Here is an 18,237-nt window from a genome sequence, read left to right on the forward strand (position 1 = left end):
AGAAAAGGACTACTACACTCTTGCTCCATGCTTTCGGCGTTGTTCCATTTATGATGACGTCATTAAATAACTCCTTAAGCTCTGTCAGCACAGGAGTACCTCCTGCACGTAGGAGTTCTGATGTGATGCCGTCATCACCCGGCGCCTTGTTGTTATTGAGTTGTTTGAGGGCTATTCGCATCTCGCCAATGTCAATATCTGGTATGTCTTCGGTGTAGTGGCGTGTTAAGGTCGCCCGTTTGTCGCTCGTGTCCTGAGCCGCTCTGGGAGCCTGAGAAGAGTACAGCTGTTAATAAAATCTTTCGATCTCTTTCAACACCTCTGGTGTTGAAGTAACAGTCTTCCCTTCGGGGGTCTTCAGCTTTGTCAGGTGGCTCCTCTCAAGTCGTTTTGCAAACACTTTTGATCCTCGGTTTTGTTCAATTGCATGTTGAATATTGCGGGTGTTGTAGCGCCGGAGATCAAATCGTATTTGTTTTTTAACACGCTTGTTCAGAGTATGCCACTCAGGCAGTGCCGAGGAAGTATGTCGTCTCTTCTCCATTAATTCCAGGGTATCTTTGGAGATCTTAGATACCTTTTTCTGCTCATTGCGACAGTATTTGCGGCCCACTTCACGAACGACGTCGACGAAGTGTGTGAATCTCTGGTCAATGTCTAAGGTGGTTTCCAATAGTTGAAACTGGTTTTTGAGCTCTATCTGGAAATTGTCTGAGCTGAAGCTTTGGGACAATTTCGGCCTAAGAGCTGGCTTCATTAGACGGTTCCTCTCTAATCTCTCTCTAACGGTGTAGATTAAATTAAACTAATTGAAAATTATTTTTACTTTCCAACGGCCAGTTTCTTCATGAACAACTAAAGTAATCAGTAAAAGTATTAACTTTTACTTGACCATTACTGGAGTTTAGGTAAATGTGTTTCTTCATTCAAGCAACAGCTAAAGTAAAAGTCAAAGTAGTTGCCATTACATACACGTCGCAGTTTCACCAAAAAGTCGTGGCGAGTTTTTTTTACACATGGCAGCATCGTAATATCACTGTCAATGTGTCAGTGTCAATTAGTATAAAGTGTCAAATATCTCTATGGTGCCAAAGTAGGTACTTACTTTTAAAATAAAAATTCGTTTTTTTCTTACAAACTGATTTAAAACCATTTACAAGTTTAAAATATTTATTTTGATGGAGCTTTTCGGAGACGAAAATGTGGACGTAAACTTGACGTCTAGGTATGTTATCAGCATTTCAATATTAATATTTATACAAGTGTAAATTAAAAATTTATAACACCCCCAACAAGTGAAGGTTACAGTAACTAGAAAAGATCGAAAAGACCTGATAACTTTCAAACGGCTGAACCGATTTTCTTGCATTATAACTAAGAACACTCTCGATCAAGCCACCTTTCAAACAAAAAAAAGTAAATTAAAATCGGTTCATTTGTTTAGGCGCTACGATGCCACAGACAGATACACAGATACACAGACACACAGATACACAGATACACACATACACACGTCAAACTTATAACACCCCTCTTTTTGGGTCGGGGGTTAATAAAAATAATACAATCAGCGTCGTCCTATAAAAAATGATCCTTCCGAATATTAAATCTTTTACGCCGATGCGTTAAATAACTTATAATAAGTTCATCATCTGATGAACTTGAACTTTCACTTGAAGATTTTGAAAACATTTTGATACTTTAATTAAGTACAATCAATAAGTAGTATCAAATAAAATGATAAAACTCGGTGGAACCGTGAAATACTGTTGAAAAAGTAAATATAACCTAAAAATGTTGACAAATGACAAGTACTGTAGCTTTTACAGCAGCCTATTGAGCAGTAAAAGTTAAAGGTAAAAGCAATAGTAAAGGCAACAGATTACACTGTGAAGAAACAAATTTGACCGTTACTTTTACTTTAAGCCATTACTTTGGCTGTTGCTTGCAATGAAGAAACTGGCCGCAAGACACCGAATCCTCAGTGAGCGAGTACGGCTCTCGCTTTTGGTAATAGAGGTCTCTATCACTCGCTCCATACAAACGTAGTTCCAATTTCATTGCAACCAAAGTCCATGAAATTTTACAGACATATTCTAGAAACTAATATCTATGCCTGTGGTTTTCCAGATTTCTGTTAAAATATTCGATTTCAAAGTTACGCGGTCTTAAAAAATCACATACAAATCTTTGAGTCCCTGTAATTTTAAAACTATTGTATTGTCTATGTATTGTGATTTTACAGATATTAGTTTCTAGAATATGTCTGCAAAATTCATGGACTTTGGTTGCTTACTATTCAAATGAAATTGGAACTACGATTGTATGGAGTAAGTGACGGAGAGAGCCCTGTTAATATTTTAATAAGCAAAATCTAGATTTGTTAGAACGAGTAGACACGAAACCTTTGGTTTTGACATCAATAGAAAGTTGAAGATGGTAAAAAACATCAGAACACAGAATATTCACGGGAACGTAAAATTGTGTTAGCAAAGTTTTAATCCTCGGAGGATCATAGTCTCGCTTGTTTATTAGGTACGGCTTAATATAAAACGTACTTACAAAATTAAACAAAACAACCCGAAAACAAAATAAGTTAGAATTATTGGAGCACCTATTATACCTACTCCAATAATTTTATTATCTGTATTCTGTTGCCTTAGGAGATTTAAAAAGGCACCAAGTTAGATTTTCCACGAGAATAACTGACTTCTGAAAGCTTTAGATATGGAAGTTCATAATGAAGTAGAGACGTAGGTAGGGTACAATTACCTGCATTCAAAATTGAATGGAGAGTTTTTATACTAGGCCATTGAAAGTTGCCCTAAATAATTATTTCACTACAAGAAATATAGGCCGAAAGATGTGAGTCTATATAAAAAGTCTATTAAATTATAATGCATTATAATTTTATAGATTTTTTTGTAAAATGCTTAAATTCTGTTAAATCTCCTCTTAAGATGAGAAGGTTTTTGGCCATACTCCGGCTAATTGTGGATTGATAGACTTGACACACTTTTGAACATAATATTATGGAGAACTCTAAGCCATACGGGTTTCCTCACGATGTTTTCTTTCATTGTTAAAACAAGAGATTTTCAGTTAACATTTCCGAAAAGCTAGTTGCATGAACCTCGGACCAACCTATGTAGCTAAGTACCTACTTTATTTTGATCTGCACCTGCCTAGGTATACCTATCGCAGTGAGAAATTTAACATCATCCAGTTGAAGAACCGTTTAACTCCGCCCGGACTGCGGTGAAAAGTCAGAAATAAACAATGTTTTCTCTACTAGCATGTACTTTATTGTGCGAGTTGCACTCAGCAGCACAATTTACTGTACAAGGTAAAAGTCGGGACGTGGCTTACGTTTGGTTTTTTACAAAAGAAACTTTCAAAGCACGCTATTTTATATGGGGTTTACTTTGTGGAATTTGTCAGACACACATCCTCTGGTGTTTGACAAATTCAACTTCAACATGAAATGCACTTCAGCACGTCATATATTACGTCTACTTTTTCACTTTTTAGGACTCCGTACCTCAAAAGGAAAAACGGAACCCTTATAGGAACCTCTTAGTAGGTACCTACCTATAAGAGTTTTAACAGGGCTCTCTCCGTCACTCGCTTCATACAATCGTAGTTCCAATTTCATTCGAATATTAAGCAACCAAAGTCCATTAAATTTTGCAGACATATTCTAGAAACTAATATCTGTGCCTGTGGTGTTTTATATTTTTCTAAAAATATGTAGTTTTAAAATTACAGGGGCTCAAAGATTTGTATGTAAATTTTTAAGACCGCGTAACTTTGAAACCGAATATTTTAACAGAAATCTGGAAAACCACAGACATAGATATTAGTTTCTAGAATGTCTGCAAAATTTCATGGACTTTAGTTGTTTAATATTCATATGAAATTGGAACTACGTTTGTATGAAGCGAGTGAGGGAGAGACCCCTCTTAAGAGTTATTTTCTGTAAAGTTATCATATAATGAATTTCTTTGAATTATTTAAAGACGGTGAATATTTAGGACCAATTTTTGGTATCATTTAATAAAACAAAGTATCGATCTCCAAACCCCATCAATTTTTATAGCATTCTAAAGCGATCCGCTTCCTCTTAGGAAAATTTTCAAGTAACCATTTCTCTGGCCTTTAGATTATATCGGTTCCTGAATTTAATTAACTTGGCGTATAAATGGATTCATTAACGAAATCTCTCTTAGCGTCATATTCCTCACTGTAGAGAGTGGAGAGCCGTAGCACATAATGGTAGGAATTTTCTTGTAGAATATTCTTTCGTATAGGTAGGTACGACTCAATTCTCAAACTATACAGTATGGGATTTATTACTTGTTTGGTTATTACTACATATTATAAAAACATATCGAAGTTTTATGAAAGTCCGTGGCTTCAGCGCAAACTTCATTTCATCAAAGGGAAACTTGCAAAGCTTTGGATAATGTCGCCACAAGTCTTAACCAACTTAATTTTAGCCTTTTGGGACTACATCAAAATTATTTAGTTTTATTTCGAGGAATGCTTTTTTAACGATAAATTACATATTAAGAAACAGTAAAAAAAAAGATTCCGAGTAATTGAGAACCTCCTCGTTTTTTGGAAGTCGGTTAAAAAAAAATTAAAAAAGCCAAAAGAATCCTTTCTATAGGATCACTTCGTTGTCTGTCTGTATGTCCGTATATCCATCCTTCTGTCCGTTATCGTGTCTGTCTGGGAATTCTTTAGTAAGTGCATATTACCTATACCTACTGAGTTTGAAATTTCTTGTTTGTACAAGAAAGGTTCCGTACCATTGTTGGTACGGAACACTTCGTGTGCGAGTCCGATTCGCACTTGATCTGATTTGTTCTTATCATTAATTATTGTTACTAAGTTTAGGTAAGTAGGTATCTAAATATGTACTTACTTTAACTTTGTACGTAATTTTTTTTGTCTGTGCCTATTAGGAATAATAGTTTTGTAAACAACCTTTGAGAAACTTAATCTAAACGATCCAAGAATGCCGCTGAAAGGTTTTTAATTTAATTGAGTTTCAGAGTCGACTCAGTTATAATGAAGATAAAGTATGCAAACAGAAGCATTTGGAATTAGTTGAATTTATTAGCAGAGGACTACGGCACCTCGCCATGCGCTCGGAATAAATAGACTGTGCAATTTATGTAGGTAGGTACCTATTTCTTTGATTCAAATTTTTTTAATTTAATAAATACCTCAATAATAATTATAATGAAGTACACACACTGTTTTTTTTTTGGGGGGTTCAAAGTGTGGACGGGTGTTAGCGTACTATTTTTACCAACGCTTGGGAGCGTTCCGATTAGCAGGCAAGCCATCTATTATGTTTACCGATGCTTGCTGTATGTTCTTTGCCACAAGCATGAGGTGCGTCCATACGATTATTCCCACGTCCTTGAAAGGGCATGCAAGAACATCTATGAGGCTTCAATTGAAGAACTGACCCAGGAAAGTTCCTCATTAGCTGCGCAATCTTTTGCATTTTTACACGACTGCAGCGAAGCCAAAGGAGGGTTAGGCATGCGTTTGACCTGTATGTTTGTATGTCTATTCCTACTTATGTGTGTCCACTTGTAACTAGGTACTCAACGGCTCAACGGATTTTGATAAATGATACTTCTTTAGATTCGTCGTGATAGCGCGATTGTCACAGGGCACCTAAAATTCTTAAACAAAATGAATTTATGTCCTTTGGACTGAAAAAACGATTTTTTTCAAGACCCTCTGAGTCTAGTCTAGTGGGGTAGCAAAATAAAGGGCTCTAACCTGGCGAATATGAAAAATCATAGCAAATAACTCCACTCTACTCCGTTCCACACCGTGCACCTGCGTATTCCCTTATTTTTACATTTATCATTGGATATGGATGGTCATAATAAATGACCACATTAAAGTTACCCTAAAAACCAAGAAATAAAATGACATAAAAAACTACAAACCCGACTGCTAATAAAATATAACATTGCCTGAGCTTGGTTTAGTGCATTTTTTGGAAAGCAATCGGCAACACTAGTTTAGAGATCTGCCATCTGTGACGCCTGTCATCTCTGTCACCATAAACTACAAAATATAAGTGCGACAAGGGTCTTTTGGCGCGCGGCCAAACTCAGAACTAACGCCGCCATCTTGTGAAGTGTCACATGTGGTGTTGCTAGGTAAAAAATCTGAATTTCACTGTTATTTTAAATGTTAAAGCCATTCCATATACATAACTTCACGATACCTATATCCTGATAATAAATACAGCATTTGTCTGCATCCTATAGCTATATTTATTAGCACCAAGCAAGACAGTAGTGTAGTATTTGAGCAGGTAAAAAACATGAAAGGTTGCAAGTCTATGGTCTATCAATGGTTTTTATAATTTTCCCCTACGTGGAAACAGAAACGGCTTTCTCAATTTTTCATTCAGTTAAAATTAGATAAAACTACTCGATTTTCAACATTGACATTTTCAATATATTCCTTAAAATTAAGGATATTTTGATTGCTGGCAGCCTTTGTTCTACAAAGTCTACGCCCTCCTGTCAATGTCATTCAAGTGCCAGAAGAGCCTTGTCGTACTGTTTCTTTTTTTTTTGTGGTTTATTTGTACATAATATTATTTCATTTTTAACAAACTATTTCCATACTGTAATGTGGAAAGAATTGCAGAAGTCTCCTGCTTATTTCTTATTAACTGATCAAAGGCAAATTTATAGTATTTTTGTCACAGATTACATTCGAATATGGGGAGCTTATTTCACTGAAAATGAATTCATTGCTTGTCTTAAGGTATTGCATTGTATTTTGTTACCTATAAGTTTTTCTTTTATTACACTGAATAATTGCTATATCAAGTTTAATTTCAACAACACAATGACCAATATAAGATTTGTGATTAAAATTAAAACATCAATTAATAAGAGGAACTTTGTACTAAATATACTGGTAAATCTCTTCGTTTACAGGAAAGTAACTTTGGTTTAGAAATGGAGAAAAATGAGTTATTAGACAAAGGATATCAAATGCTCCAGAAGCCATCTGAACTAAAGAACATAAAAATATCAATTGATGGACCATTACTCACAGTTTCTATGAGCAGATCTTTTGGATTCCTTTTAAAATTTTCTGTTAAATTAGAAGAAGGGTCCAGAGAGTTTGTAAGGAAAACAATAACTATCTGTCTAGACTTTTCTATACATCTTAATCTGTCTGCTATCTTTTTGAGGCCCATTAACCAATTTTGACGGGTGCAGAGTGCATTAATTTTTGTCCCAGATAATCAGATAGCCGCATGGTAGTTTCAAAAAACCTAAATCCATGTGGAACAAGTTAGAGCATCATTAGTACAGGGATAGCTTGCAAGCCAGACATAGATATAGGCTACTTTTTATCCTAGAAAATTAACAACAAAAAGGAGTTTCCAAAAGATTTTTATAAAACCAAACCCACGCATAGCAGTGCACCATCTAGTGCATAATATTATAATATCTATTTTCTACTACAACAGTTTAACAACTACGTTACTATACCTGTATGACATAATATCTGTTGTAGTAAAAAAATCTTTAGATTTCACTTGTTGTTCTCAAGATAAGTGTAGTTGATTAGTGCAATCTAAAATGAAAGATTGTTAACCTCAAAGGTTTAACTGTGCAATTCTTGTAGGAAAATATACTAGGTACTATAGAAAAATGTAATGTATCTGTAACTTCATAATAATATTCTACTGGTTCTTACAGTTTTTTCAAAAAGTTACACAACCAGCTCTGAAAATAATACAAGACTTGAGGTGTAGCCAGCAAGAGTTACGTAAGCTGCTCATTACCAAGGATGATGAGATTGAAGAATACAAGTCCTTTGGAGGCAAAATTAGATATAGTATGTATTTAATTTTTTTTACTGGCTAAGCAAAGTGAAGTCTCTGAATCTACTTGGTGTTTGTTTGTCAATCCATCTGTCGGAGCTTCAGCTGGACTTTGATGCACATAAATTTAAATTTCACAAATAAAATTGACTAAAACTTTAAGACTTAAATTTAGTCAAATAAAAATTAGAAATAAAAGAAGACATGAGAGATGAAGAAAATTAGCGCCTGTGTGACTTTTCTTTGTAAAAACTTTTTACCTAAACTTTGTGTTTTATATTTTGATAGATGGTGCTACACTGATAATGTCCTGACTGTGTTAGCGCATTAGAATAGTAATATCCTGTTCTATTTTCGCCAAATTTCATTGGACCTACTGTAATTATTTCTTAAATTTTCTTAAACAAAATAAGAAGAAGAAAAAGAAATAACTGTAGTTAATAACTCTATAAGTTAACTGTAATTATTTATAGTATTAAGCAAATGTTAACTTTTTCTTGCAATAACATCATTTAATGTGTATATCTTTTACTTATAGCTGCTATACCGCCATACAACGATGAACTACATATGAAGAAGCATTGTTTGTATCATGCTAATTTTGGTGATGCAGAAGTACCTGCTAGTGTTATGGACAGAATAATAGATGTACCTCCAGAAAATCCTATAATGTGAGTAAGATACACATGCTATTCCGTTCTTCTAATAGACTTTTTTTTTTTGTGAGGAAAATCTGTCATGGATATCACCGGCCATAGGGAAGCGCAGTGGTTATGTCGGGCTCCTACCAACCAAAAGCCTCACGAAGTTCTATCTCAGTTTAACTGATTTTGATGAAAATTGGTACAGATTTAGCTTACATCCCGGGAAGGACAAGGCTTGTTGTTTGTTGGTTTGTCCTTCAATCACACTGCAGCGAAGTTTTGCATATATGTGTAGTAAAAGACCTGGAGAGTGACATATGCTAATTTTTATCCTGGAAAGTCAATGTTCCCATGAGATTCTTAAAGGTCCATTTGTTTAACCGATTTATATGGTAACAGAGGTAGCCTGCATCCCGGAAACTGACATAGGCAACTTTTTATCCCTGAAAATCTAAGAGCTCCCAAGGGATTTGTAAAACCCCTACATCCACGCGTACGAAGTCGCTGGCATCATCTAGTAGTACATAAATCTATTCTTCTCACATTAAATCAAGTTCTCTATTATTTCAGCAAAGAAGAAAGGAATGAGACCAAAGTATCTGTAAAGTTGGAGCCGGCATCACAGCAAACAAATGCCACAAGCAAAGTTAATACAATATACACAGTTAAGAAAGAAAGTATCAAAACTGAACCTCAGACTGCGAGGAAAAGAAAACTAAACATTTGACATGAAATTTCTATATCTCCCGTTATTATTTTACAAATAATGGTATTGAAAAATATTATTTTTACACTAAAATTTCAGTCAAAACATCGATTTATGTAGTATTTTCTTAAATAAGTAATGGAATTGAACCGATGCAATAGTTAGCACTAGCATGCGATTCCAAATGAATTTTATAAATTGATGTATTTATTTTTCCTATTTTTAGGACTTGCCTATCATGTTTTTGTATAGAAATGTGTATCAGTGTCTATATATTATTACTTTTATACATCTATACCGCAATAGTTAAAATATGTAAATAAATTAGTCGTAAATTAAAATTCGTTATGCTTGTATTTTTTGCCATAACATTCAACAATAGATTATCTCACAGATTTAGCTTTAATGCACACCTATGGAGTCGAGCCGTAGCGCAGCGTCTTTTAACTTAAAATCAGCTTTATGCACTATGAAATAAAGTTGAAATTATATAATAAAAAAACCATGGTAAAAAAACTTGGCTCTGTTGGTATTTTGTAATAAGTAACATGTCGTACATTTAATAAAAATAAATCATTTAATGTCTTGGATGAATAAATACTCAGGATGGTATGCTCCGAAAAGTCAAATGAAGCAGGGCTAACTGTCAGTTGATGAGTATGTGTGCGTTATGGAATGATCTTCTTCTTCCAGCCCTTATCCCATGCTACGTGGGGTCGGCACAACATGTCTTCCTCTTCCACTCTCTTCTGTCATCCATCAACTTATCATCTACCCCTTTAATACGCATATCCTCTTTCACGCAATCCATCCACCTTTTCTTTGGTCGTCCTCTTCTCTTTTCTCCATCCACATGCATATTTAACATTCTTCTAGTGATATGACTCTCTTCCCTCCGCATTACATGCCCATACCATGCCAGCCTATTACTCCTCATTTTTTCTACCACTGGTGCTACTTTTAAACTTCCCCTTATATATTCATTCCTTATCATATCCATTCTTGTCACACCACACATCCATCTCAACATTCGCATTTCGGTCGCATGTACTCGTCTTTCATCCTTCCCTTTTACCGCCCAACATTCTGAACCATACAATGTGACAGGTCTAACGACAGTTTTGTAAATTTTCCCCTTAAGTTTAAGGGGCATTTTCGGGTCGCATATAACACCTGAGACCTGTCGCCATTTCATCCATCCCGCATTCATTCTATTGTTCACGTCTCGATCAATGCTACCGTCACTTTGGAAGAGCGAACCGAGGTACCGGAAATTGGAGCAGACAGGTAGAGTTACGCCATCCAAACAGATATCAGAGAAACTGGAGGGGCCACCGAAGTCACAGAACAGATGTTCTGTCTTCGTTCGGCTGATCCTCAGGCCAACACTCTCCAATTTCTCTTGCCATCTACGCAATCTGCTCTGGACGTCGCACAGTGGGGCAGATCCAGGAATTAGGCGGCCAATATTATTTTCTCCCATATATGTGTTGTAAATAGGTTAAATTATATTTTTTAGTATTTTGGGAACTTATTTTTTAAAACTAACTGATGCCCGCGGCTGCGCTTGCGTATATTTTGGTTTTAAATCCTGTTTGTCGAAATTCTGATTTAAATCATGTGGAAACCACGGATTTTCTGAGATAAAAAGTAACCTATGTGCTAACCCAGGGCATAATCTATATTCATTCGAAATTTCAGCCAAATCGGTTCAGTAGTTTTACCGCGAAGGAGAAACAAACGTTTTTTGACACGAAAAACAAATAATTCCATAAAGTGCCAAAACAGATTTTATTTCTATATAAAACATAGTAAAAAACTAAAAACACTAAAACTATAATAGTAAATTAAAATCGTGATTATGATAAACTAAGAAAATAAAGATGCTACTAAACTGAGATAAGAAGATGGTAAATAAAAAAATACAAAAATAAACATAATGTGATTCAGATCAATCCCAACTGTCTTCACCAGAGCTAGAGCTCAATTCATCCTTGTCAAGTTGGTCCGGTTCAGATTCCTCATGAGGACATTCTGCTGTGTTGAGTTCAGCGGAAATAAGCATTTCCAACGCTTTTTTGCTATGAGGCACATTTTTTCTTTTAGGTTTTGGCTTTACGCTCGATTTTAATGGATCCGAACTTAGCAACAACCTATTAAGGCCGTCATAATTGCATTGCTCCCTTGAGCATTTTCTTGCGAAATACCGATACTGGCGAAAATGTTTGTTTCGTGCCTCTGCTGCTTCTTCGGATAGTAATCCAATAGGCAGAAGTGCATGATCCATTACAGTTGCACAATGTATTAAGATTTTATGCATTGTTGGAGACATAGGGTGCCAGGGATACAACTCAATATAAAGTTTTGTGGTCTGTTTCTATAGTGCTACGCATTTTGAGTGTTTTTCTGCGTTTACTTCTTTCACTTGAATCTTCGAACGACTTTGATGGTCTACCAGAAGAAGGTTTTTTAGGTCTCGGTATTTCGTATGTTCCTTTTAACCATTCAGCATTCTTTTGAATGAAAGTATGGGCCTTTTTATGTGACTCGATCCATTTTTTCTTAAATTGTGACTTTAGACGTGAGAAATTATGTTTAACTTCCTTCTTTTGTTCATCACAATATTCATCTTGTGATAGAATATATCTCTCAAAATAAATCAATTTTGCATCAAAATCGGGCAAGTCTTGTTATTGCATTTTAGTAAAAAGAAATCCACGTGTTACGGTGCGAGTCCCTAAAGTGCCTTCCTATTCTGGAAGCAAATAAAAACCGAAAAAAATAAATTTGTGAAATACGGCGATTTTCCGCTATGTACTTCATAGCCTTCAAAATATGGATTCCGCGGGAGACCGCAGCTAATCTCGATGTATTCAATTAGGGATAATAGTCAGTTTTTATTTACAATGAATAAAACCGATGGGACGGGATGGGAAGTTAAAGTAAAACCTTTTTGAGTATCTAAAAGATGATTTTTCGACCGCAACAGAAGCATTATTTTGCAAGTGCCATAAAATATCTATTTTATCGTTATTCAAACTTTTTTATATATGTAATATATGGGCGCTTACCTGTTATAATCGAATCCATTAAGATTTTTTTCAAAAATAACTCACTAACATATAAAAATCACTTTTTAAAAAGTTGTTTTAACTGAATCAGTTAACGCAATATGAACACTTAGAGTGACGCTCAGGTTTAGACTGACACAAAATGGTGAACACCCCTAATTAGAGGAATGGAGAGGTGGCATTATGTTCGGTGTCTACTTAATTACCTAAGGTAGTAAGTTTTGTTTGTCAATGGCCATTTTTGAGAAATCGATTTATGGCCAGCTAATTCCCGGATCTGCCCCACCGTGCGTCGGCCGCATCTTCTCCGACAAGCACAATGTCGTCGGCAAACAGCATGCACCAGGGCGCTTGTTCCTGTATGTTTGACGTCAGAGCATCCATTACCAGGACAAACAAATAAGGACTTAAAGCCGATCCCTGATGCAAGCCTACTTCCACATTGAACTTGTCCGTAACGCCAGCTTCTGATCTGACCCTTGTACTCGCTCGTCTATACATCGCTTTCACAAGCCTCACATACTTCTCAGGCAATCTCTTCGTGCGTTATGGAATGATACCATTCACATATGAAAATTTGCCTATTTTCCTATTTTTCCCTATTTTTCCCTTTCACGATGATTATTATTAATAAATGAGATCTCATTAGATTAGTCTTTATTATGATAGTTACAAATCAATGGATGTTCGATGATAAAAATAATAATAATAGATTGCAACGTATTAAAATTTACCTACTCTGTTTTTACATAACTTTGAATTTTACAGTATAGGGCCTCTGGCCCTATTGAAAATCTCTGCTTAACAGGGTGCCCATCACCATATATACTATATAATCGTATCCTGACAGTTAAAAATTAAAAAGTTAAAAAGTCAAATACAAAAACACAATATATTCACTAAAAATATTTAATAATAATCCAAGTATGCACCAGTTGGCGATTTTGTTTAGCGTAGCTCGCAGGGTTAGTAGACTATTCACTACTTTTGGTGTTATACACCGGGCAAGTTTACATCCTTATATCGTAGATCTCTTACCAAATTACACAAAGCAGCTCTTGGGTAGCGGTTTTTTTTTCTCTAAGCCAAATTCAAAGTTATTTATTCAAAATGGCTTCATATTTTATTTGTCTTGTGTTTTATGACTTTTATGACCTTAAAAAAATATCTAAATAAAGATAAATATTCTAGCTATCCGTATAGCGTCCCATCTTTGACCACATCACGCGTGACGAGTCCTCCGTTCGTCGCTAAGGTTGTTTTGGTGGGTGCCTACTACCTATCATGGACTAACTATAACTAAATAATATTATTAATGTAGTAAGATTTTGATTACCTATTTATTTATTTCTTTATTGCACACACAAACATATACATTTACAAAAAACATAGAAGACAACATGGTAAGTACGTTGGACAGATAAAAACATACGTTTTTATCTGTCCAATTACGTAGGTACCTAGGTACTTCATGATAAATTTGGCATGCAGCTATTATGACGGAGACTGGTATATTAAATGTACTACAATTTAGTAATAAGTTTTGTTTTAGTTAAATTTCAATATCAATTTAAAATCTTTTAACTAACAAAACAGCCCTTTTCGCTTAATTATATTATGATTGTCATCAAAAATAAAATATAAATTTGTCTAAATATAATGAAAAAAAAATTGCTCATTTTTAGGCAAAATTACCCCATTTATTTTCTGACAACCCTAGACTTCAATTTGAAGTTGTGTAATTTGCACAGCACGATTACGATACGATTTAAAATTAAATTATTTCATTGAAGTGTCAAACAAAAAAATATAATCACTACGTTGTGTCAAATGCGTATCGGAAGGTGTTAAGTGGCCAGTTTCGTAGAATTTATGTTGAGTTTGTGTGCGTGACGTGTAATTACAGAGATTTGGTCGATAGTTGTGCTTCCTTCGTTTGTACGGCGGGGTCACCGGTTGTTTAATGTATAATAACTATCTTTTAACAATAAAAAGTGATAAACACAACATGGCGCAGCCGTTAATTTTAAGGATCTGACAGAAATGAAAACATTAAAAAAACTATACGAGGAAAAAATGTCAAGGCCCTCGGAAAGTTCTGAGAAAACGCTTCTTGGAAAATTCTTGAATCGCAAGATGAACGTGACGTCCTAGCCCTTGGAAAAATTTAAAAGGGAAGCCTCAGAAATATTCAGGCAGCCGAAGTTAAGTTTAAGTTAAGTTCAAATTAAGCAGAGATTATTTAGTAATTAGTATTTTTATTTTATTTTAAGTCATTTTTGTTCATTGTAAACTTTTTATTGTTTAATAATAATTATTATTTTTAATTTCTTTTGGTACAACTTGTGACACCTAATTAATAAGTAATGTATCTAATAACGTGTGTGTGTGTGTGTATTTATAGATTTAAGAATGTATTGATATTATAATTTTCTGGTGTCCCAATAAATAAATAAATAAATACATTACATTTTTTAAATACCTATGTAAATCTTGATGAAAAACTTTGGGCCTCTTTGAGTTGGGAGCCTTTGTTAATTTTGCCAGACATACTGTAGTCTGGATTTAATAATAATTACGGCAAACTGAAATAACGTAGGTACGGATTATTGTCAGATTAAAGAATATTTCAATGCGATGTGAAGATTAGATCATGGGGAAGACTGAAAGCTAAAGTAAACGAAACTGAGTTTGAATTGTTAAAAAACGTTACACCTCTGCTCCGCTCGAATTATATCGGTATACGAATTCCTTACGACCAGTGGCCTACCTATAGAAGGGCAAGATGGGTACCCAAATGCAGGGGGCCCCGGATTATGATGGTGGCGAGGGTCCATTTATTATTACAAAACTTAGTAGGATTTAATAGTGTAATTAATAATGATGACAACGTTGGTTGACCTTTACATTTAGGGAGGGTCCTACGTCCTACGATGAATTTGCCACGGACCTCTAACGGTATAGTTACACCACTGGTGCGCTTGAATGCACAGATTACCTATAAGACCACGGATACACCTGTAAGTTTTAATGACTATGTAGCTTACGTGATTAACTTACTACAAAACTAATGTAAACACTTATATCTAAGTACATTTACATCAGTTTTGTTGTCTTACGTGAGTAAAACTTACAGATGTAATCATGGCCTAAGATGCATTTTTCAATGTGTATGGAAAGGGATTAATTAATTATTATGGCTTATGGAAAATCAAACGAAGAAAACACATGTTTTTGTAATAAAAATTTATTAATTACACATAAAACTAATCCGGTTGTGCCTCCGAGCCAAGTTTCAGACATGTTACCTATTAGAGCTAAAATATTATCCAGAACTATAGTTCGCGACAGGTCGACATAGCAATCGGGGCAGGGACGCCGCACATCTGCACAGACCCCTCCTTTTCTGGTGGGGGACAGCGCGAGCTGGTGTGCGGGGCATCCCCCCCTCCACGACTTATCTCATACCCCGATCGCCATGTCGACCTGTCGCAAACTATAGGCACTAGGTCTGCTTAAGATTGTGTAGTAATAATAATAATTAGTACTTAATGATATACCTAATAAATTAGTTTACAGTCCATTCATCATAAAATAATTCTCAGTTACACATCATCTAGAAAAGGAATTCAACTAAACATTAAGTTAGCTGTAGGATCGTTTTTTTTTTTTAATAATAATTATGGATCAAATTATTTAGGTTTAACCCATTCTTGACCGCCGTACCAATTTGGGAACACTTACTTATTGAAGTGAAATAAAAAAAGTGTTGACATTAGTTAATATATTATTATATTTATGAGTAGTTGAAAGTGCACTGATTGAATATAAAATAAAATAAAAAAATTATCATCAGTATTATTTTAGTAACGATCCATCAAATTTCGTTATCGAGAGATATGTGGAGGTAAGTATAGTTTTATAATTATAATTTTATATACATAAAATATTTCATCAATAATAATTATATTTTGTCAAATTCAATAAATTCCTAAATATTTGCAAGCTTTTTTAGTTACTTATACTAAGTATATAAAATTTTATAGGACTTGAAATATTACTGTACCAATTTGGGTACAATGGCCACAAGTATAGTACTGGAACACTAAATATATCAATTTTTACAGATTATCAAGATGAACTGAAAAGGCATTATAGTGCCAAATACAACCTTTGAAGATTAGAGGAAGCTATTAATTCGATTTTAGAAGATAGAGATAACATTTTGAAGTATGATTTCGCTATAAATCTACGAAAGGTTGACACCGTTACTGATGAAGAAGTAGGGTTTGATGACAACGAGACTCCATCAAACTTGTCAAATGACGTTCTTGGAAATATAGAAATACTAGCGACCAGTTGCGGCTTAGCTCCCGTGGGAATTTTCCAAAATACGACCTTATTCTTCATCAACGTTATAAAAGAAACATTTATGCAAAATTTCAGCTTTCTCGATCCAAGAGTTTGGGCTGGGCGCTGATGTGTCAGTTGCTGAGTGAGTCCGAAGTTTTCTTTTTTTTTTATTTAGATTTGTTCACAATGTTGGTAGGTACTCTTTCTGGTGCTGAAAGCAGCAATAATGATGAGTCGTTGGCTGTCAAAAGAGTTCGAATTAGAATCAGTTCGCCACAAACTGTAAGCTTAGTATTGGACCAAATCAATTCATTTTGAATGTTTCAGTTTTGCGAAAGTGTACTTGCAAGTTATTTGAAAACTAACACAGAATCTTACGATTGAATTCTGAACGAAAATCGTATGAAAGACTCCACATTTGTTTCAAATCTACAACAAGGGCATGAATGGAGTGGACGAAATGGACCAATCAATTTTGCTGTATCGAATCGGCATTCACGGCAAAAATAGTAGTGGATCTCATTCACTTACATGATTGACATGACAATATGAAATGCCTATAGCGATTGCCTATAAAGACTACCCCATGGATCGAATTATTATCTCGACGAAGTTTAGCCAGAATTGATCTCAAGGAATCAATCCAAAGCCAATCTGCTCGCCCATCGTCACAACTAGACGGCGCTGATCACGTTCCTGAAAAGCTTCCTCAGAATATTCCTTGTATCATTTGCCAAAATTACTCCGTTGGGGTCGTAAAAACGCAAGAAAACAGTTCAACAATGACAAATCATATATTACGAATTTTGACTCTTAAGTGGCCATTGTGCCAATTTGGGTACACCCCTGTAAAATCCTGAAAAATATTTATGAAGACTTTTTTCTTATTTTTTTGTATCTTTGTGTTGCTAATAATTAATAAACTAAAAAAAAATCTAAGGTTACCCTTCTAGTTTTTGTTTGGCCTCAAATGGGTTAATATATTTTATACATTTTTATGATAGTGTTTTGCCTACACATCGGATAAAATTTCTAACTAATTCTCAATACATATCAACAATTTTGGCCTTTGACCACTAAACCATGGTTCACTTACGCTAGTGAGCTCCGAAATTTTCGATATGTATTATAAATAATTATCGGTTTCATGCACTAAAGCATAGAAAAGAGAAAATTTTGCAACTTTGCCGTTGCTTTAGATATTTATGAAAATGAATGAATGAATACTTATTTATTTTTTATGTTGGTAATTAGTGTTTATTTATGCTTTGCTTATGCTAGTGTTTATCTTACAAACTTACCTACCTGTAGGTATATCATTTATTTCGATCATTGGTCGAAAGTCGCAGTTAATAGCTTTAAACTCCGATGAGATCACAATAAATTATTAATATTCACATTGGTACTGATTCTGAGCACGGCTAAATTTTATAGTATTCGCATCCTCTTCTTACTAATGTAATATGAAAAGGACAGACACATTTTGACAGATTAAAATTTAATTTTGAGCTGTCAATCCTTGTGACTTTAGCTAGGTACCATTTGCGACTTGCGAGCCTATTGTTTAAATTTGTA

The 18,237-nt window shown here is 34.7% G+C and overlaps 1 protein-coding gene across 1 annotated transcript; it reads left to right on the plus strand.

The window, feature by feature from the left end:
• Positions 1-6,097: 6,097 nt before the first annotated feature.
• LOC123867618 lies at positions 6,098-9,822 on the plus strand. The gene is made up of 6 exons (XM_045909728.1): positions 6,098-6,110; positions 6,624-6,813; positions 6,990-7,181; positions 7,764-7,902; positions 8,427-8,559; positions 9,103-9,822. Exons 2-6 carry the CDS (start codon positions 6,676-6,678, stop codon positions 9,257-9,259), a joined length of 759 nt encoding a protein of 252 aa, XP_045765684.1. The 5' UTR covers positions 6,098-6,110; positions 6,624-6,675; the 3' UTR covers positions 9,260-9,822.
• The last annotated feature ends 8,415 nt before the right edge of the window (positions 9,823-18,237 follow it).

This window comes from Maniola jurtina, chromosome 8 (genome assembly GCF_905333055.1).
Source record: "Maniola jurtina chromosome 8, ilManJurt1.1, whole genome shotgun sequence".
NCBI classification, from domain to species: Eukaryota; Metazoa; Arthropoda; class Insecta; order Lepidoptera; family Nymphalidae; genus Maniola; species Maniola jurtina.

What these genes read in the sequence shown, in the direction of transcription:
- LOC123867618 (XM_045909728.1), top strand. Translation starts at nt 6,676, where the DNA reads ATGTGGAAAGAATTGCAGAAGTCTCCTGCTTATTTCTTATTAACTGAT. An exon ending in TGGAGGCAAAATTAGATATA is followed by an intron (nt 7,903 to 8,426) that starts GTATGTATTTAA and finishes TTTTACTTATAG; the next exon opens with CTGCTATACCGCCATACAAC. An exon ending in CCTCCAGAAAATCCTATAAT is followed by an intron (nt 8,560 to 9,102) that starts GTGAGTAAGATA and finishes CTATTATTTCAG; the next exon opens with CAAAGAAGAAAGGAATGAGA.